General features: G+C 34.9%; 1 protein-coding gene across 1 annotated transcript; it reads left to right on the top strand.

Annotated features, from left to right (window-relative positions):
• Positions 1–770: 770 nt before the first annotated feature.
• rnf128a (ring finger protein 128a) lies at positions 771–21,942 on the top strand. Its single transcript, XM_056457689.1, has 7 exons — positions 771–1,369; positions 2,597–2,841; positions 8,160–8,231; positions 9,567–9,649; positions 9,758–9,854; positions 16,277–16,448; positions 21,209–21,942. The coding sequence occupies exons 1-7, from the start codon at positions 946–948 to the stop codon at positions 21,283–21,285; spliced, it is 1,170 nt and encodes a 389-aa protein (XP_056313664.1). The 5' UTR covers positions 771–945; the 3' UTR covers positions 21,286–21,942.
• The last annotated feature ends 410 nt before the right edge of the window (positions 21,943–22,352 follow it).

Below are 22,352 nucleotides of genomic sequence, written 5' to 3'. Positions count from 1 at the left end.
TTTTCATTCTTTCTAGAGAATTTTACAACCTAGAATTTTACAGCCATTAAAGCACTGACCAAAAATAATAATAGTAGAAAAGATGACTCTAATGTGACCCTCAAATTATTTTACTGAAAAACCAGATGTACTTTTAGCTTTACTGCCCAATAAAGTGCAATGTGTCAACAAAATATTTTAAATCACAAAAATAGATTTCTGGGTCTGGATTAGGGCTCCAATAAATGGTTTTAGCACTGATGCTGTGATGTGTGTAAATGTGATAGCAGTAGAAAAAACAATCCATAGGTGATTAAATGATGACAGGTTAGTTTTGGGTACTACTGTATAATACCCTTGAGTGTGGATATGGCCTATAGGCTCCTTGGGTGGAGTGTAAACATGGTTCAATCAGTCTGATTTTAGCTAAAGAAATCATTGCAGTCAAACCAAAGCAAAGCCATCTGGACCCTAGATGTACACATCCTGTCCTACAAAGATCATAAAACTAAAGACTAAACTGGTAAACTGGGTCTTGTTTTCAAAATGTGGTTTATAAGCCAAGAAAGAGTTATTTACTTTTAAATAATAATGACTATGTTACATTTCACTAAAGTATTTATTAGTCTAAATATTCCAAAGTATCAGAATTTTACTAAAAGTAGGTCTGCAACTCCTCAATACCTTTGCAACTCTGCATGAACAATATAATTCAGTCCCGTTGGCCAAGTGTAAATAGAAAAACAGCGTGTGTGGCTTTAAGAGGAGGATGGGCGTGGTTTAAAGCTCAGTGACCTCAGCGAGGTAGAGTTTCTACTCAGTTGCGTTGCTAAAACACCTGTAGACGTTCAGAGTTTAGATATCGATTACCCGAGTTTGCGGAACCATTTTTGAATACTTTTAACCACTTTGTTTTACGCTGAGCTTTGATTTTTACCAAAGAGGGCAGTGGCAGACTTGCCGAATATGGGGCCTCTTGCCGGTCGGGACGTGTTTTCGTGGTTGTTGTTGGCTTCTGTTCTCCAGGTGTCGAGTGTTCGTTTGGCGGAGGCCAGTTACCTGTGCACTGCATACCTGAACATTTCATACACCAACCCTGAAACTAACAAAAGCACCTGGTTTCAAGAGGAGATGGGGCTGTATGGACAAGACTCACCCAAAGCTTATGTCAAGGGGAACGTGTATTTAGCTTCTCCGATCTATGGCTGTGATGATGACACCGTTTATGGCCGACCGAACGGCTCTAAGGGCTGGATCGCCTTAATCCAACGCGGAAACGGCTGCACTTTTACCGAAAAAATTAACATTGCGGCTATGAACGGGGCTGCCGCTGCTATCATCTTCAACGACTTTGGCTCAGAAAATCGGGTCATTCAGATGTCCCACCCAGGTATGGATGTAACCCAGCGGGATTAGGCTTAGTTGATGTATTTGCATGCGAGTGCTCCTTTTTGTCTGTTTATCCTGTTTAATTTTGGGCTCTGTTGGGTGCCAGTTGTACTCTAACCCGGGCGTTGTGTTGTGTAAGTTGTGTAAACTTTACGACGGATTCAGAGAACCTGTCAGTAGGACCTCCTCAATGGGGAAGAGCTCAAAATCTGCTCTCGGGTGCCCAGGATACTAAGACTAGAACAGCATTTTAGCTAGTCATTCAGCATTTTAACAGTCGTTTTATTATCGAGAGAGAGAGAGATTCGCTGCGCAATGACTAGATCTCCTGAGTCTTCAGATGACCTGAATTAAACTCGATCTGTCGAGTTGGTATCGATGAGATAAAGATGTTTTGAGCTCTAAAATTCTTGTACTATTTCAGTTTATTAAAATATTGTTTTAAACTATCATTTTATTGCTTAAATAATAATTACCATCTAGGCAAAACAAAATAAAGAATTATCAGGTAAATTAATGAAAGGTAAACAAATGAAAAAGTTGTCTTGGCAGCTTGCCTTCAGACTATTTTCTCACACAAGCTGTCAGTGTGTTTCTGACAGTGTGTCTCACATGCACGTTGCATGTATTTTGATAAAGTAATTGCAGCCCTTGTAAGCATAAGAAAATTACACATTTGAATTGTTGTATAGCAAAAATACTCTGTTTATAAAGTTTAGAGCAAGTTTTTCCCTTTAAATAATTTCACTAGCTTGCACATCACGGATGCGGAGTGTGAAAACCAATGCTAACGCGAGCCGTTGAATCTCATTAACACGATGTGTTGATTAACTAATGGAGTCTATTTGGTTGGGAAATGTAAAGCTTATTGTGTTCAATGAGAAATGCATCAAGCAGAGGCTCAAATAGTGAAAATGAGAAGTGCTGCCTTGGCAGTTTATTTAAACTTTAAATACAAATTTCACTTTCAAAATCTAATTTCAAGCATCACATCTTGATAGATAAACTGACTTTGTCTTTAAGCACTGTTTTCTTTCAATTTAACGCATTTCATATGATTAGGTGTTGCTGAACATGTTTGATGTAGCATGTTAGTTGACGGATAAAACAAAAGTTTGTTGACGGTTCGGCTCTTTCCGTGTCAACCATCAGGTTGCTACAGCTATCATGTGTTTTAGTTTGTGCATGCGCACTGCTTGTGTTTTCATCTCCTCTCGTATGTTTCTAGGCACAACTATCGTTGCGGTAATGATTGGCAACTTCCGCGGGATGGAGCTGGTCCAGCTGCTGGATCAAGGCGTTCCCGTTGCTATAGCGATAGAGGTTGGGAAGCAGCACGGCCCCTGGATGAGTCACTATTCCGTGTTTTTCGTCTCCATCTCCTTCTTCATCGTCACCGCGGCGACGGTCGGCTACTTCATCTTCTACTCCGCGCGGAGACTCAACAGCCTCAGACAGCAGAACCGCAGTCAGGTACCAATCAAGATTTGCGTGCAATCCTGCTGATATGATGATCTCTAAACCCCTGTCCTATTAATAGAATATAGTAAGTTTTGTTTATGCTAAAAAGTACAATAAAACTACTCCACTGCCTGTAAGGAAGTTAGCCTTTTAAAACTTATAAACAGTACATCCTTATAGTTAGAACTGATTACGTAAAATCATCTATAAATAATAGTACTAAACATAACTGACAAAGTATGTTTTATAATTTTTCATACTGTTACAATTAATGTAATAATTTATTTGACCAGTGTACTTGAACTGCAGTCAGACATGTCAGTTAAATAATGTTGTGACAGTTGATAAGGCTTTTATGTTTATTGAAGTCACCATCTTTCATAGTCCTTGTCATTATCATTATCAATTACAGGTGTTACAGCTGTAAACAGAATCATTAGGCCATTGTGTTTGGTTTCTGATTTACAGACACAGTAGTTGATCTGCCATGTGAGTGGTTGTCTAAATAGGACTGGACGGCCATGTGCTTTTTTGCGCTTGTCAAATGTACAGCTCTCAATACGGTTTTGGTAATCACTCTGGTGAAGCAAGCTTCTAGCTGGTTGGTCTGGTTTCACAGCATTGGGCTCTGAGGTCATACATTTTTCAGGCTAAGTGCTGTAATTGTTTGTGTATGGGTTTCATTTGATAAATGGCATTAGGTTTAAGCCTAGTATCGAGAGAACATGTGATTTTTGGATAAAGTTGAACTAAAACCACAAACCTGTTTAAGATGTTATCTATCTCGCACACAACAGGGGAATACCACTTTAAAGGTATTACTCTGCTCAGAAAGTACCTGTTTCACTTGTACCCCATTGCTAGCAGCAAAATGGGAAGGCACAAATAAAGGTAGAAAAAATTCTAAAGGACTTTGAAACATCAGAAAAACAAAACCCTTCATTTCTCAGGATCCTTTAAAGTACTGCTACTGTATTGCTCTATTGATCTTTTGACACAATCACTATTTTCAGGTTACTATTTTCTTTCCTTTTCCACATTTTGCAGTAGATATTTAACCTTATCACTACACAGTGGCATCTCTCAGGCCACATTTTAATTATTCAAACTAGGGATGCCAACCTTTCTTTAATTGCCAATCCTTTTTTAATTAATGCTACTTTGTCAATGGTTAATATAGCATGGACATCATTAAATGATTAGTTATGCTATGCCTTGTGCAATTTATGCATTATGTAGTCAAGTCTGTGCAGTTAACGTTCCCTTATTGCATTGGTTTCTCAACATGATATATGTGTGACACATAAAACTATTGTGTGTGCAAAAAAAAAAAAAGTGCCATTTCTAGCTTAAAAAGAGCACTAGCAATGCTGAAAGAATATTAGCTTATTCAATCAAAGACTATTTTTTTTTACATCAGACAGCCTCCATTCAAACCAACTTACAACATGTATTTCTCCCTCCATCATCCGTCTGCTTTATGTGGCACTGAACTCAACCTAAATTGCATACACAGAACATCATACCTGAGGGGGCATGTGGCTGACACATGCCTCAAGGACAGCAATAACACCACGCAGCCCCAACAACCACTGCTCATGGACACATGCCCATCTGTGCCCTGCACACTGAGCTCTCCACAGATAGTGTGATGTATTAGAACAGCTTCAAGACTCAGCACTCAAGGTTGATCTCCAGAAAAAAAGCAAGGACAGCATATTTCTACAGCTGATAACACCAGAGCCGCAGCCTCTGTCAACAGGCTCGCTTTTAAGCTCTTCGGGATCCTGAATTTCTCACAGAAACTTGGAGATCTGCGTTTTGCTGGAACTAAACTATCACACTTCATTGCTGTGAGCTCCTTGGTTAGCAACCAAAAACAGCGAGCCAGACAGCCACCTCTGCACCCACCTATGAGAGCCCTCCAGCCCGTCACACCACCAGGGCCCTAACAACCTGCCGTCTTCAGCTGGTGAACATAACAGTTTTCAGTTTAATTTGTGGGGTGCCCACTTTAATAACATCAACTTTTATCAAATGTTTATAGTACAAGCATAATGGAAAATCTAAGGCTTGTTATCTAGCGAATCATTCAAATCTGGTGACTTAAATGTAGTTCTGAGACTACTGTAGGGACAGTAACTAAAACTGTTAAGTTAGCATTTTTTTAACATCCAATCAAAATCATCCCATTTTATCAATACAAAATGCCTGGATTTTATGCTTTTAAAGCTTGGCCATATGACTGTTCAGCAAAACGCTTTGCTCATTTCTTTACTGATAAGATCAATAATGTCAGAAAAGCAATCCGCTCATCCAGTCAGCCAAGTTGTGCTGACGTCAGACAGGCTCAATCACATCTTAAGAAGGCAATCTTGGAAGAGATTGTACAGATTATGAAAATGTCAACCTGCAGTCTTGACACATTCCCCACATCCTTCTTCTAAACAGTGTTAAACTGTTCAAAAGTAGTTCTCTTTAAAGTGGGAAATGCTTTACTTTTTTTCTGGTACTTTTCCAAACTCCTTAAACTGTGGTTGTTAAACCTTCCTGAAAAAGAACAACCTGGATACCAGCATATTAAGCAAATACAGACCAATTTAAAATGTTATTTTCGTCAGCAAAATTATTGAAAATATTATTTTTAACCAGGTTACCAAGTTTTTAAGCTTTAAGGGATGCTGAATCTGGTTTCTGACCACATCATGGTACATAGAGAGCCCGTATATAGTTAATCAAAACTATTCACCTAAATGCAGATTCAAGCAAACAAACAGTGCTGATATTGCTTGATCTCAGTGCTGCATTTCACACTGTTGATCATAGCATACTTCTGGATAGGCATGAAAACTAGGCATGGCTTTCTGCGATTTGTCTTCAAATGGTTCAGATCTCATTTTGAAGGGAGAGGTTACTATGTCAGTAAAGGTCACCATAGGTCAAGATGGACACCCATGGCATATGGAGTCCCGCAAAGTTCAATTCTGCCATCTCTCTTGTTAAACCCCTATGTGCTCCCCACCGAGACAAATAATGAGATGGAACCGAATCTCCAATCACAGTTATGCTGATGACACTCAGATCTACTTGGCCTTATGACCCAATGACTACAGCCCCATTGACACCCTCTGCCAATGCATTGATGAAATTAACAGTAAAATGTGACAACTTCAGTTAAACAAAGACAAAACTGAAGTTGTTTCATTAGGAAACGGATATAGAAATTCTCATTACCTTGGCTGTACGGGTCAATCAACAAATAATCAAGTCAAAAATCTTGGTGTGATTCTGGAGTCAGATCTAAGTTTCAGTAGTCACGTCAATGCAGTAAATAAATCGGCATACCATCATCTCAAAAACAATGCAAGAATAATATGCTTTTTTTCCAGTAAGGACTTAAAGAAATTTGTTCATGCTTTTATCAGCAGCAGGGTGGATTACTGTTATGGACTCCTCACTGGCCTTTCCAAAAAGACAGTCAGACAGTTGCAGCTCATCCAGAACGCTGCAGCCAGGATTCTGGACAGAACTAGAAAATCAAACACATCACACCTGTCCTTGGGTCCTTACACTGGCTCCCATTTACATTCAAAATAGATTTTGAAGTATTATTACCTGTTTATAAATCACTAAATGGCCTAGCACCTCAATACTTAATAGATTTACTCACAAACAGATCCATTAGGAATTCCAAGAGTTCACTCAAAAAGGGTGAATCTGCTTTCAGCTACTATGTGGTCATATAAATCTTGGGTGATTCTAGTTTCTAATGCCTATTAACACATAATCATTTTATTATATGAAGTAAATAACTAATAAAAACTTTTTTTTTATTATTATTATTTTTTTTATAAATATATATAACTAAACGATTATATGGCTTTTTTTTACAGTTTAATTGGTTTAAAGCAATTATTTACTCTGAATATGTATATAATAAAGCAATACACTATGTATTTTTGGGTTTTTAAACCTCTTAATCTTTTTTTTTTTTTAGTTTGGGTCAATTTCATGATAATAACGTATACCATGATAAAAGCTTCCACAATTAATCGCAACAAGAAAATTTGATATAAGCAGAAACCTAGGTTCATGTATGACAATAGCTTGTCATCTATTGCTGCAGTATAAAGCTTTTAATAAACTAATAATGTAATTATAGCCAGTATATGGAGAACTGTGCAGTATTGTGAAGAATAATTTAATGCATTAGCGTTAACACACATTTCAACAAAAAAACAACAAACCAACCAGCTATTAAGCACTCTAAATAATCAAGTCTTTTTTTATGCAAAGAAGTGGACGAAAATTGTTCTGAGATTGTTCACTGCAAAACTCTGGTTGATGATAAACAATGTTTGCTAAGTTGCTACTGTCTCAGAAATATCTTCTTTTGCTTGGTCTTCATTTCACAACCAATTTGACTGATATTTTCAGCAAATGGGCACCACCAGAGTTAAATTTGCACCACATTGTGGATTTGTATTAGTATCTGCCTCAACATAACCTTTGTTGTCTCTCTATGGAACACAGCAGAGTTGAGAAAGGTCACTGATGTTGAGTCAGCGAACACATGCAGGCGTGTACACAGACACTGAAGAGTTTCATGTTCTTGGATGCGATTCTCCAGCCCTCCAGGCATGTCTCTGTCAGATGAAGAAACCCTTTTCCTTTTTTTCCCATTTTTATTTTGTGGTGGTTCTGTGTATGCCAGTTCCAATCGATTTCAATTTCATGAAATGCTTATTTTCACTAACTTAATATGCCAATACAAAGGATTTATTTGGAACTATATGAATGAGGGAGAGTTAATTCATTTATATTTAATTAATTTTTGAATAAACACTGTTTGTGAGATTCGTTATTAAGATTTCATTCAATAAAGAGAAAGTGTAAAGCGTGTTTCATAGGCATTGGTTAAGTTTTGATTCCTCTTCAGACTATGAATACTTCATTGTGCATGTGTGAATGTGGTTTAACTTGGAGAGGTCTGTTATCTAACGTGTTGACACGTACATTTTAGTATTGTGCAAGTGTGTTTCAAGTGTCTACTTTTGTGTTGTGGCCACTATGTGCGAGTCAGCTAAGTTAATGAGTTTTTAATAAGCAGTTTGTTGATATTTTTTTCACACTTTATATATACTTAATCCTTCATAGTCTTAATGGTCCATTGTGGTAGGTGTTAAGCATAAATTTTACACTAAAGCTGGGTATTTTTCTTTTAAATAGCTAAAATATGCATACACTTCCTGAAAAGCTAGTGTTACAAGACCAGAAATACCAGTATACATGCATCTCACATTGTTTGTTTCTCTGTTCTCACTACCTAGAAAAAGCTGAAAGCTGAAGCAAAGAAGGCGATTGGCCAGCTACAGGTCCGCACACTGAGACAAGGCGATCAGGTACGTCTGAACACTTGTGCATATATGCAAATGCAAACAAATAGCCTATTTTTGAATTATGAGTATTTTATAGGCCACCCAAAGAGCACAAGGCTGAAATAAAGAATAAAGCATAGCATAAAGAATACAAAACTTAATAAATGGGGAAGGGAACATGCAATTTCTGCATTCTGAGTTATTTATAGTGTTTAAAAGTTGTATTCTCATCGAGCTGGATTCTTCAGGCATGTGTCTTTGCCCAGAGAGAATCTCAAAGCTGTGTCTTTCTCTTATATCTCTCAGTACTACTCTATAGATACTCAATATGAGAAAGGGTTAAATGAGCATGATTCTCAAAAAGAGATTATTTTAATGTCTTATTAATAGAGATGCAACGATTAACCGATTTCACTATTAACTGCACTCGTCACAGTTAATTCATCGTAAAAGCTTCTCAACACCGCGCAACTAAACTGCTGCAACTAAAGTTATATGCCAACTGCGCTAGTTTAAAGTTCCAAGCTTGTACACTATATCCACGCAATTGATTAAATACTGATTTTAACTATGGCTATTTACTAAGGGCCGTTCACATATAATGGAGGAGGCGGCATCATGACATATTGGCAGCGGTGCCACACCCTCATGTTTTCCAGGCTCATCTAGTTAAAAGAATGGCTTGAGCGCACCGCGAGTTTGTGACAAGAACTGACCGATCAGCTTCATATTTTTGTATGGAATATACGCCTTTTTACTCCAAAGAGAAAAAAAATACAAAATTAAAATACCAAACAATTTCATAATATAGTTGATCAAAAGTGCCTTTCAGACAGAGGTTCAGCAGCCTTTGACTACGTTTGTTCTCTTTAAAAGGGAAATACTTAGCTAATATGTAGCATAGATTTACATTAGACAAATAAAATTTTTTTTTTACTTATTTATTCATTCATCATTCTGTCAATTATATTCAGTGTAAAGTTATTGATATAAGTCCAAAGAGAAATGGGCTTTTGTTTGTTTGTTTTGTTGTTTGTATTATTATTTTGTGCTGTATTATTTGGTTACTGAGCAGCAATAAACAAAACATTAAAATATAAGTAAATATAATAATATATAAATAAAATATAATAATTCATGATTTTTACTAAATAAGCAGTTTTGAAATGAATGAATGCATAATAATCGTTATAACAGGGAAACTGGTTATTCCTCAGACTATAATCGTACAACCAAAATCTAAAATCGTTGCTTTCCTATTTATTAGCAGTAAGTTTGCTTATTAATTGCACTGTACAAAATAAGATCGAGGATGATGTTTAAATGGTTTATGTGTGTGTCCATCCATGTGTTTTATAGGAAATCGGCCCGGATGCTGACGCCTGTGCAGTTTGTATTGATTCGTATAAAGCAGGAGATGTATTGTCAATTCTCACATGCAAGTATGTTTTGCTGGTGATCTCTGTCCATTTGAGTCATTGATAGTTTCACTATAAATCATAATTCTTTTCTCTTTTTCCAATACAGTTGTGTTTGTGTTTGTTTTGCAGTCATTTATTCCATAAAACCTGCATAGAGCCATGGCTGCTGGAGCACAGAACCTGCCCAATGTGCAAGTGTGACATTCTTAAAGCCCTTGGAGTTGAGGTGAGATTTGAGCTAGTTAAAGATTGGAAAAAACATTATTTACCAGCTGCCCATGGCTTATGATTCTTGCATGTATTTTCCATTTATTTATACTTATAAAGTGCATTTGATCTCTGCTTTGACCGTTTAATGTTGAAAATGTAATACTTTATTTAAAGTCGCTTTTGTTGATTTTTGTAGTATTAAAATATTTTGTATAAGAAATGATAAATTTCTAGAAATAAGTCTGTACAGTAACCGCAAAAGTTCTGGACCCTCATTATTGTCTTCACCAACCCAAACAGTACATGGTTTCTAAACAAAAAAAAGTCCCTTTGTTGTAAGAGCAAAGAATATAATCCCATAATGCAGTTTGAAAGTTCAAATAAACATCAGAGTCACGTGCTGTGGGCAATTGTTAATTAACAGATATGTTTTACAGCGCATCCTTATCTTTCTTCACATTTCACACTGCTCATAATTTTTTCATGGTTAAATATTAATCCTGGGTATTTACAGGCTACCAATGATAGTTTGTTCCTTTATGTTAGAGATAAATCCATCTCTGTCTTGTGCAAATAATAGCATTGCGCATCCTCATTGCTAAACCTATTTCATATGTAAATCACTTTTCCACATCATTTTGAAGTATAAAAGGTGTAGTATATTCAGACAGAAAATCTAAAAAGAATACGTTAAATTTACCTGCATGATGTGCTTATTTAACCAATAAAAATAAGTGTGGAATGTTAAACACTTTATGGACTCATTGGTGACAGCTCATCTAGCCGAAGGGAAAAATCTGTCAGGTGCTAAAAAGTTGGATTTGTTTATTAATTTTGGATTGTGCAATCAATGGCAGTTTTGCCTCTTCCCAATGGTGAATGAGGTTATACTCATGACAGGTAATGTTTGGTAGTTTGGTGTTTTGTTTTTTGTTTGTTTTTTTCACCAGTTTGGTGATGTTAAAGGTTGTCTGGGAAATGGTTTGAATTAGGGATCAGAGTCATTTGATTTTGAGCATCTACCAAAACCCGATCCGATACTTCTACGATGCATAAAAAAAGAATAAAGAAGAGTGAAAAAAACAGACCCAGGATGTTCATTATTCTTTATTTAATTCACCTTATTTTAACATTCAACAACTCTGTTTGTTTGTTGTAAGAGTAGCCTTTTCCTTTCCACCTCTTGCAATCCCAAGTTTGCATATCTCACAGTTTGCTATGTTAATGTTGTCATCATCAACTTTATAATACCTCCAGACCTGCAGACATACTTGCGCTTTCCGCTTCAAGCTGCTTCTATATTTCCGGCATTTAACCAATAGTGGCTCAGTAACAAAGTGATGTCATGCGGCATGCATTGCTGTTTCTGTGTGAAGTCAAGAAAGAGATATAACTATTGATGTGTTTAAAAAATGAGAATATACATTAGTGGTGGGCATAGATAATTTTTTTTAGTATATAGTAATCTCACTGTAATCTTGGAATTAATCTAGATTTAAATGGCTCATTTGAATTCTGCTGAAGGCATTCAGAATTTGTGTGCTAACCAATTAATAAGTCTTTGAGAACGGGTTTGTCAAGCCAGGTGGCGCATTAGACCAGGGGCTCATCTCCTGGTTCCAAAATGCATCACAAACTGCTTAAGAAACTGTTCTACTATGATAATTGGTAATGGAAATAAATTATGTTAAATAAGATGTACTTGTTTACTAACTGTTTATTCAGTTAAATATGAATTTTAAACTGTAGGCCTACATAAACTCGAAAGCCTACATAAGCTAGCGTTTTGTTTTTTTTTCCCAGTAAATTCCATAATACTCTCACCAGTTCTTACTACTTATTTGCGTCTAATACCAGAGAGAGAGAGACCCCTCTCAATACACCAGTTTATCATGGGAGTATGAATGAAATGTTCATGAGTTAAAGTGAGACTGCCGAAGGCTCTCCGGTCAGGTATACATCCGTGCTAAAATATCAAGGTGAAAGTCATCACAGGTTGCGCAGAATAGAACCAGCTCCCAACCCGACTTCGAGAATTGATTAACAGTGATTTTTTTAATTTATTTTTTAATCACACAATAAAAGGCTCACGTTAACGCAGCACGTTAAAGCCCACCACAAAAAAAATAAATAAAAATAAATAAATATATATATATATATATATATATATATATATATATATATATATATATATATATATATATATATATATATATATATATATATGCAATCTGAGATATATAGTCCGAGTCTGAAACTGCATGACAGGGCAGTCATTTGGGTGGCAACTAAAGTGAACTATCCTTTGCCATTAACCATCCTCATAGCATAAGCCTAGGTTTAAAATGGTGCGTATGTATGTATGTATGTAAACTTGGGATGGCCTGCTGGGTACTTTAACTTGAGGTGCTATTTGTTTTTGTATTAGATTTTTTTATATATACATTTACTGTTGCACCAAAGTCCAAAATTGAAGAATTTATGTTATTTATTACTTGATTAAAGTGCTATGTTTGTTAACTTAATGTTAAAATAAGGCGAATTAAATAAAGAATAAGGAACATCCTAGATCTGTTTCTTTGCTCTTCTTTATTATTTTTTTTTTATGCACTGTAGAAGTATCGGATGAGGATAGATACTCAATCAACTTTTGTGTGAAAGTGATGGCCACATAACTGCTGACAAAATTGCGAAATAAAACAAAACATTGCTTAACATTATAAGGGATAAAGAGACAAGCTAATTTTCTCTCTGCACTTCATGTGGTAGCAGGAAAAGAGGAACAGACTGTCGAAAGCTGTGGTGAAACGTCTGTTCAACGTGAGTCAGGTCGTGTGTAGAGCATTTGATTCCTGACTCACGCTGAGTGTGACGGTGAGCAGAAGATCATTAGAGTTTGTGTTGACTAACTCTAGGAGCTTCTGTAAAAGATACTGTGTCCTTTGCTCTTTGGTCACCTTCATAAATGAAATCGTTTATTGTGGCAGCAAGTGAAGATGGTTAAAACGCCATCAGCAGTGACACACCTCAGCTCAAAGTTTGTTTATCACATGTTAGACTGAGACTGTAAAATGTATATTACGGAAACTGCCGCACTGTTTAAAAAAATAAACAATGACTATACAGAATGTGCCTTAAAGGAATAGTTCACCCATGAATGAAACTTTTCTCCATCATTTACTCATGCTCACGTGTTTCTAAACATTTATGAATTTCCTTAATCTGTTGAAAACAACATAACATATACTGAAAGTTGTTGTAAACTAGTGTTCCCCAAAGTGGGCATCGTGAGACAATAAGAGGGCGTCACTTGGTGATTTCCAAAAATGTCATTAATGTTATTAAACATTTTTAGAACTTGCATATTTCATCCATAACCTGCAGAAGATAAAATAGTATGTAATAGTTACATTTAAAACAACATGCCAATAAAAAGCCATCAGCCTTTCAATTCTTTTTCCATTGGAATGTGACCCCTGTGGTTATTATGCTAGATTAATGACACAGCAATAGTGTTAGTTGCAGCAGGTTGATTTTTTCGGCACAATGTTAAACTTTGACACCTTTACGGCTTTTACATACATTAAAAATAAAGGCCACATAAAGGCCACGAGTGAACACAGAGGCTCCAAGTGGCAGACTCCAAAAATAAACCAAGAATAGTGTTGTGCTGTAAACATTGTGCCCACGATTTTCATTACGTGTGTGGTTAATATTAAATGAAAAAAATATAAATTTATATGGTTGCCATTCCGTTGCACTTTGTGTTGTAATAATCTTGTTTATATAGTTCCCATTGGTGTGTGTGTGTGTGTACGCTGTTGTGTGCAATGTTTGTATCTGTATAACCTACTCCGAGGATAGTGGGGGTCGCGAGTCACTGGAATTGTTATTTTGATGGTCGTGAGCTGAAAAGTTTGGGAACCTCTGTTGTAAACCAGCAGTGATTGCTGTTTTCCAGCATTTTTCAGTATAACTTTATTTGTGCTCAACAGAAGAAAGAAACTCCAATGGGTTGTGAACACTTGGAGGATGAGTAAATACTGACAATTTAAATTTTTGCATGAACTATCCCTTTAACATTTAACGTTTCCCGCAAAAAATATTAAGCTGCTTTCAACATTGATAATAAAAATGTTTCTTGAGCACCAAATCATCATGTGGCACCAAGGACTGGAGTAATGACTGCTGAAACTCTGTCACAGGAAAACATTTACTCTTAGAATATTCAAATACAATTGTTTTTAATATTTCACAATATTTGTTTTCTGATAATAGAGTTATAAACTTTCAAAAAACAGAACAACCTTTCCAGGCTTTTGAGCCTTTATGTATACTGTGAAAATAAAATTCATTTAAGGATTTCATTTGAAAATTACAAATATTATTACTTCATTAAATAGTAAGTATTGATTTATTTTTGCTAAGTTATTTCTACTTTTGACATCCTTAGTCTCTGGTAGAATTGGCCTTTTAGTGTCAATAAGAACTGGAATCATGTTTTTTTTTTCTCCTTCCCTCTGGCCTCAGTCCATCATTGCTCACCTTGGTGAGAATATCAGGCAGATTGGACAGCACACCTGCAGTGTAACATTCCGTTGTTCATCCTCTATAAGTCTCTTTGATCATGCTCCCATTTTAGGCTGAACCTGATGGGGTGCTTTCATTTGTTTAGCCCATTTTTACTTCCTGAAAACCTGGCTCAAGTCAAACTAGTTACATATGTGTTTGCCATATGGTGTCGTTGGTGTGAACCATAAAATGAAACCATTTTTATCTGTTGTGTTTGCAGTAAGCAGGCAATTACTCTTTTACGTCAGTTGTCTGTCTGTCAGTCAAGCGGAAGTTGTTGCCATCTCTAATGTGCTTCGATGCTACTTCCTCTCAACCCTATTGTCAGCCAACTTATGTCTCCTGAGAATGGAAGTTGGCTTGAAAGATACTGGGCAGGTTAGGTAAAAACCCAAGGGATATCAGACTGTTCTGAACATCGCAGCGTCTCATGCTTTATTTCTTGCTTCTCGAGAGCTCAGCTTTGTTCTGGCTGTTTTAAAAAATATCCAATGTGAATGAAATGTGAAACTTGTCGATACAATGGGTGATAAGGAAATAAGAGGAATTAAGATTTTGGCCAAAAACTTTTTTTTAGGAATTTCCTTCATTTGTTACAAGTGATTGGAGTTTAACCTATACTATTTTTGACCATCTCATTACTCTAGAGCTGCCAAATACTGTGTGTGTGTGTGTGTGTGTGTGTGTGTGTGTGTGTGTGTGTATATTAGTTTAAGTCAGAATTATTAGACGCTCCTACACAGCTTAAAGTGACATTTTAAAGGCTTAATAATTATATATATATATATATATATATATATATATATATATATATATATATATATATATATATATATATATATTATTTATTTAGGTCCAAATTATTAGCCACTTTAAGCTATATTTTTTTTCGATAGTCTTCTACAGAACAAACCATCGCTATACAATAACTTGCCTAATAGAGTGGAGGAACTATGACGTCAATTTGTATGCAAAAACCCAGAAGCGAGTTAGCATTTTAGCAGTTCCAGTTTATATTAGCAGCCGATTAGCCAAGGTGACGTCATAGTTCCCCCACTCTATTACACTAACCTGCATAGTTAACCTAATTAAGCCTTTAAATGTCACTTTAAGCTGTATAGAAGTGTCTTGAAAAATATCTTGTCAAATATTATTTACTGTCATCATGACAAAGATAAAATAAATCAGTTATTAGAAATGAGTTATTAAAACTATTATGTTTAGAAATGTGTTGAAAAAAATCTTCTCTCCGTTAAACAGAAATTAGGGAAAAAATAAAAATAAACAAGGGGTTAATTATTCAGAGGGGCTAATAATTCTGACTTCAACTGTGTGCGTGCGTGCGTGCGTGCGTGCGTGTGTGTGTGTGTGTGTGTGTGTACACAGTATATGTGCAACATGTTGTGTGAAGTGGTTTCAACTAAAATCTTACTTTCTCTTTGGCTGAGAAAAGTCAGATGATGGCCTCGGGGTGAGTAAATAATAAGGAAAAGTACACATTTCTTTAATAAGAAATAAGTGCAAGGATAACTGCGCCATGTATTTCCTCTTGCCTTTCCTGTCATGAGCCTTGATTACTGTAACCAGAGGGTGGGTGGATCCTCTGTCATTGTTATATTGATCTCAGTGAAACTGAACTGCTGCTTAGTCATCATGCCCCACAAGTATACAAAAGTGGAGTTTGTTCTCCCTCTTATGGCAGTGTGTACCGTATTTAGCAGCCTGGTTTTATTTCCCCTTCACTCAAAGTCCCTAAACTGAGCAAGTTGCCTTCAAATCTACTTCTTAGTCAATGCACTGAGGAAACATTTGGCCACACGTTTGCTAAAATTTGTTTTGTTTTTTTCTGAACTTTCCTTTTTGTAGTTGGATGTGGAGGAGCAGCCACAGATTTCAGTGCCTGATTTCAGGCCTTTTTCTACCTCTGAGGACCTGCACAGTGAGACGGCCTCACATACACACAGTGAGACCGCTTCCTCTGGATATGCATCTATGCATGGAAATGAACACCTTGCTCCTCCTGAAGGCACACACAACGGTATTATAAAGTGCACAATCACATTTATCTCAATATTTAGAAACACTACAACTTACTATCTGTGTGTTCTATGTACTGCTCATGTTATTAAGATGTGTGATCACAATAGTAGATGCAGAAAACATTCTAATTTACACCTGGTGTTAGAGCTGCACGATTAATTGAAAAAAGATAGCGATCTTGATTCGACCCTACACAATCTTAATTCAGCTTTGCTACAATTCAGCCAATTATATTTTCACAGTCAGGAGAGAAGCGTAAAGGAAGTGCACAAGTGTTCACATTGTTTTATATACATTGCTCAGCAACATGGACAATGGTATTAGTGTCATCTACTGTATTTATAAGGTATAATTCACCCAAAAATGTCATTTCTGTCTTCATGTAACGATGTATTCGCGTCCGCGAAATCACACGTGAGCTCACACACTGTTTGTTTACTACCGAGAGACTTTAGTGAACAGAACCTGCATAGGCTGTGAATAACAGTTAATAATTATTTATATATATATATATATATATATATATATATATATATATATATATATATATATATATATATATATATATATATATATATATATATATATATAGTACACCATAAACAATAGTGTATGCTATTTCACAAATATTGCGATCGTGAATGGGGAACATTGTTTCCGATCGCCATTCAATATAATAGACTGAATCAGTCATTTCTTATCTGACAGAGTCAGTATAGCAGATACTCGATTGCTGGCCTTGCTGAAACATTTTTCAGAGATATACTGTATAAACGATCTAAATTGGACTGGTTTAATTTACATAATGGATTCCTTATAATAAAGGACATGATAGCAAGTTTGTGCGTGTGCCTGAAACGTGCGTGGGTCTGCGGGTCTGCAGCTTGGATACATATCGGTGAAAGTGAAACCAAAAGCATGCACATCATTTAAATGATCATATTGCATTTTAAATTTATGATTACTACAAGCCTTTGATATGTTTTTTTCATAGTGAACACAGTGTTGCGCATGAAAATAAATGTTTACTAGGTCAGTATAACTACTCTAGCCTATATAATGCAAGAGGTAATCTGATATTGACATTTTCATTTTAGTCTCATTTTACCAGTGAAAAATGGCCTAATAATGTTGTCGATGACAAGCATGTCTCGAGCACAAAAATTACACTAAATTATATTCTGATGTCATCACTTTACTGTGAATTACCAACCAGGACATATTTAGTCATTCCAAGTCTAAACAAAAAGTAGCATTTTAACCAAAAGTAGACTTACACATAGGCCTAATATTGTTATTGTTGTTTTGTTGTATGTTTGAGAATAACAACAATAATGGCCTACTCATATTAACCTTTATTTTACATCTACAAAATTGTGAGAAAATCGTGATCTTGATTTGAAACAAAAAACCATGATTCTCATTTTAGCCAGAATCGTGCAGCCCTACCTGGTGCAGTCTTTTTTGACCACTTTTCTGACTTACTGAATGGTATTAATAATCTTAAAATTAATAATAATAATGTGAAATAAACTAGCCAAGAAAGCAATGCAGAGAACTGAACCTTTTGTTCCTGTTCTGATAACTGTAAAACTACACCAAACACTGTTGTGGTTGTCACAGTCAGTACTGGTAAGAGAACATTGTGTTTTGTTTTGTGTTTTGTTTTTTTTGTTTGTTTTTTACACTTTTTATATTTATTTATTTATTTTTTTCTTCATGATTAAAACCTGTCTGGCTTTTACTCCTGTACAACTCACATCCTGCAATGTTTCTGAATTAAGGCAATAGTAGGGTTGTGAATGTGGTAATCAGCTACACCAGTAATACCGGTATCACCTGGGGTGCGGCGCTTTTCAATGGCTTACAAATTCTGTTTATTTACCTTCACTTTCAGTTTGACTATTGGGTCTCTGTTGCTTGCATGACAACAACAGAGTATCAATGTTTCAACTAGCTCTGGATGTGGTGAAAGTTAGACCAGTTCACATTAGGGCTGCACAATATATCATTTGAGCATCGATTTTGCAATGTGTGTATTCGCATTAGTCACATCGCAGAATTAAATTATTTGTTCAATTTTTAAAAGATAAAGAAATTATTATTTAAAATTATTTATACAATGATGACCATGTTATTTTGTTGTTCAATTTCTGTACCTGAATTAGGGCTCCACAATATATTGTTTGAGCGTCGATATCGCAATGTGTGCATCCGCAATAGTCACATCGCAAGATATGCAATGTTGAGTTGACATTATAGTTGACCCTTTTTAATTATAGAGACACTGCTGTATTGAACCATAATAGAGTGAAAGTTTATCATATTTGTTTTAAGGTCTGCGACTATGTGAGCATTTCAAGAGAGTTTAAAGCATTTTAGTAGTCCATAAAGGAGTTTAATAAAGATTCATTTAATTTAATTATTGATATGATCAAGAATATGCAATGTTATTTGACATTTGATTATTGCATTTCTGCACCCAAATACTGTTAGATGAAAACATAAAGTATGTATTTATTTCACTGTAATATTTGCCCCAGCCCCCCCCATCCCCAATTGTGTTTATGACTGTACTATTATTTATATAATAAATTACATTAAAATGTAATTATATTTCACTCTATAAAAACATCCCAATCAATCTAAAGTAATGACTTGGCAAACAGAGCTATTTAAGTCATCTGGTGAAAAAAAAAATATATAGAAATAATTATATCACAATGTCAAATTTTTCCGATATCGTGCAGCCCTAAGCTGAATACTGTTACTCTGCCCAATACCATAAAACACTGTTTAATTAACTTAAATAATAATGTCTTTGCTCTGTTGTATTTATATATGCTTGTATAATATATTTATTATAGTTTATGCAGATGCATAGAAAAAGACTTGATCATCCCAATCTATCTAAATCAGGGGTGCCCAAGTTTTTTTCTTATGAAGGGCCAAAAACCAAACTTGATTGTGGCTAGTGGGCTGAAGGTAAATATAGTTGCCATGGGTAATGTCTTAATTTGTTTATTAATGTTTAAAAAAGACTAGAAAATACTACTAATACAGTAATGAACGTAATACAGTAAAAACAAAACAATCTCATTTATAGCAGAATTACACTAGTTTTTGCCTTGATGTGCTCACCGATGTGTTCTGCATAGTCATTATCTATCAAGTGACAGTATTTACATTTTTAAAAAATCACTTTCATTTACAACATTTAATTGAAACATTTAATTTTACTTAGCTTTTTTTGTAGCTCAGCAATAAAACAAACAAGAAGAGTTACGTCAAATTAGAATTGACAATCTCTATGTTAATGGCATTCGCCCCAAACTATCATTCTCACTCGCGTCTCAGATAGGATGGTCGGCCAAATCAAAGGTTACAATGGGTTAACTTTGGTCCGCATCTCTGATCTAAATGAATGAAATCTTTCCAAATAGAGCTATTCAACTAATCTGGTGAAATTATATTCATATTGCGTTATATATAATCGCAGAAAAACAAAATATTACAGATTTTTCCAGTATCGGGCAGCCCTACTTTTATACCTGTATTTAATGTTATCAATTTTTTATGAATGTGTAGAAACATTCATTTACACATGTACAGTTGAAGTCAAAATTATTATTATTAGCCCCCCTGAATTAAGAGGGGCTCCCTGTTTATTTTTTTTTTCTCAATTTCTGTTTAACGGAGAGAAGATTTTTTTCAGCACATTTCTAAACATAATTGTTTTAATAACTCTAATAACTGATTTATTTTATCTTTGCCATGATGACAGTAAATAATATTTGACTAGATATTTTTCAAGACACTTCTATACAGTTTAAAGTAACATTTAAAAGCTTAACTAGGTTAATTAGGTTAACTAGGCAGGTTAGGGTAATTAGGCAAGTTATTATATAATGATGGTTTGATCTGTTGACTATCGAAAAAATAAATGGCTTAAAGGGGCTAATAATATTGACCTTAAAATTTCTTTCTCCAGAAGAAAAAATATTATCAGACATACTGTGAAAATTTCCTTGCTCTGTTAATCATGATTTGGGAAATATATATATTTTTAATTCAAAGGGGGGGCTAATAATTCTGGCTTCAACTGTATATTAGTTAACTGGATATTGCTGAATGTATTATGTATGATAATAATACCATATATATAATATATCCGGTCTAGTATTTTACTAGACTAACTATATTTCTCTTCAGTGCTGTGAAAGGCAACCAATAATCATGAAATACATGTGTAATAGGTATGACCATATAACACTAGTTACCTGTTATTGAAATTCCTATCATTTTGCTTTAAAGTGAGCTCAATTCACCAAGAAAATCACTCCAATTCAGTGACAGGACATTTCTAAGTACTGATCAATTTGTTTAGAAAATATTGCTTTCCCCTATTCTCAGAATAAAAATTTGTTATGGAAACAAGACAAAAGTCTAAGCGGTCACACAACGGTGAGGTTCCAGAAGTATGACCTCCAATAACAATAATTAATGCACTCTATTATGTCTAACTATTTATACCTCCTGTCCAGTTGTGGACTCTAACTGGTTTAATGCTTCATTGATGTTTCTGATGTTCAGTGATGTACATGTTCGCCATCTGCCATTACGAAGTTTGTTTTGTATATATCAGAGGTTTGTTTGTTGTTTTAAACCTTTATAGAGGCTTGCGGCAATGGGTCACTTGGTCCGATATGTGTTTTGTTGGCCTGTAGGTTTGAGCGTTGTGTTGTGATTGGTTTGCAGGTGTGCAGGAGGAGCCTCACTATGATAACCTTGCCTTCGAGAGCGACGTCCACAACCAGAGTGAAGTCAGAACCTGAGCAGCACACACACATACACACTGCTGCAATGCACTCATACAGATGAATGAGGGGGGTTGATTTGAGGACTTCTGTCAAAGCACTGCTGAGCCCTTTCCTGATTAATTTCCAACTAAGTGCCTATACACGCTCTCTGTGACTCTTTGAATTATATTTTGGTCAATTAGGGTCGTAATTATCTGCGGTTAATTCAGGGTATTGTAATTTTTTTGAGTCCGGCTTTAATTCCAATTAATAGTGATTCACATTTGAGATGCACAGAATAACATTATGAAGATGTGAGAGCGGCTGTGGAGATGCACACACAGAGAGAGAGAGAGAGATGGAGTGCTCCACCTGCTGTACGCCTGTGGGTTAATCCATACTATTCTTTCCCCTTTGTTTTTGTGGCTGCTGTTTCTTCTTGTTATTATTGTTGAAGTATGTTGTTCCAGTTTTGATGGAAATTTAGAGTTCCAGGAATGTTGTGCCTTACACTCACTCATGTATGTGTGCAGATGCATTTTATTCTTTGCCTAGACCTAAGGTTTTACAATGTCTGGATTTAAGTTCTCCTGATTTTATTATTTAAATAAGGGATTGAATAATTTCTTTACTCTTTGAGATTAAATAGTACTGACTTTATAATTAACACTGTAAATAAAATATTTTATGAAATCGCTTGTGCGTGATTTAGTGATTTAAAAAAATATATATCTTTTTTTTTATAATATATATAAATAAATAATATATATATAATAAATAAAATTATTTTACATATATATATATATATATATATATATATATACATTTATTATATATTTTTTATTTATATATATATATTTATTTATATTTATATATATATATATATTATAAATTTATTTATATATATATTTTATTTATATATATTTATTTATATTTATATATATATATATATATATATATTATAAATTTATTTATTATATATATATATATATATATATATATATATATATATATATATATATATATATATATATATATATATATATATGTATGTGTGTGTGTGTGTGTGTGTGTGTATAAATTTATTTATATATATATATATA

Source organism: Danio aesculapii, chromosome 5 (assembly GCF_903798145.1).
Source record: "Danio aesculapii chromosome 5, fDanAes4.1, whole genome shotgun sequence".
NCBI lineage: Eukaryota > Metazoa > Chordata > Actinopteri > Cypriniformes > Danionidae > Danio > Danio aesculapii.
The sequence above is the reverse complement of the archived record's forward strand: the minus strand, read 5'-3'. Positions and strand labels throughout refer to the sequence as shown.

Coding starts and splice junctions, on each gene's coding strand:
- rnf128a (XM_056457689.1), top strand. CDS start 946: ATGGGGCCTCTTGCCGGTCGGGACGTGTTTTCGTGGTTGTTGTTGGCT. Junction 2,842..8,159: donor GACAGCAGAACCGCAGTCAG/GTACCAATCAAG, acceptor CTCACTACCTAG/AAAAAGCTGAAAGCTGAAGC. Junction 9,650..9,757: donor TTGTCAATTCTCACATGCAA/GTATGTTTTGCT, acceptor TTTGTTTTGCAG/TCATTTATTCCATAAAACCT.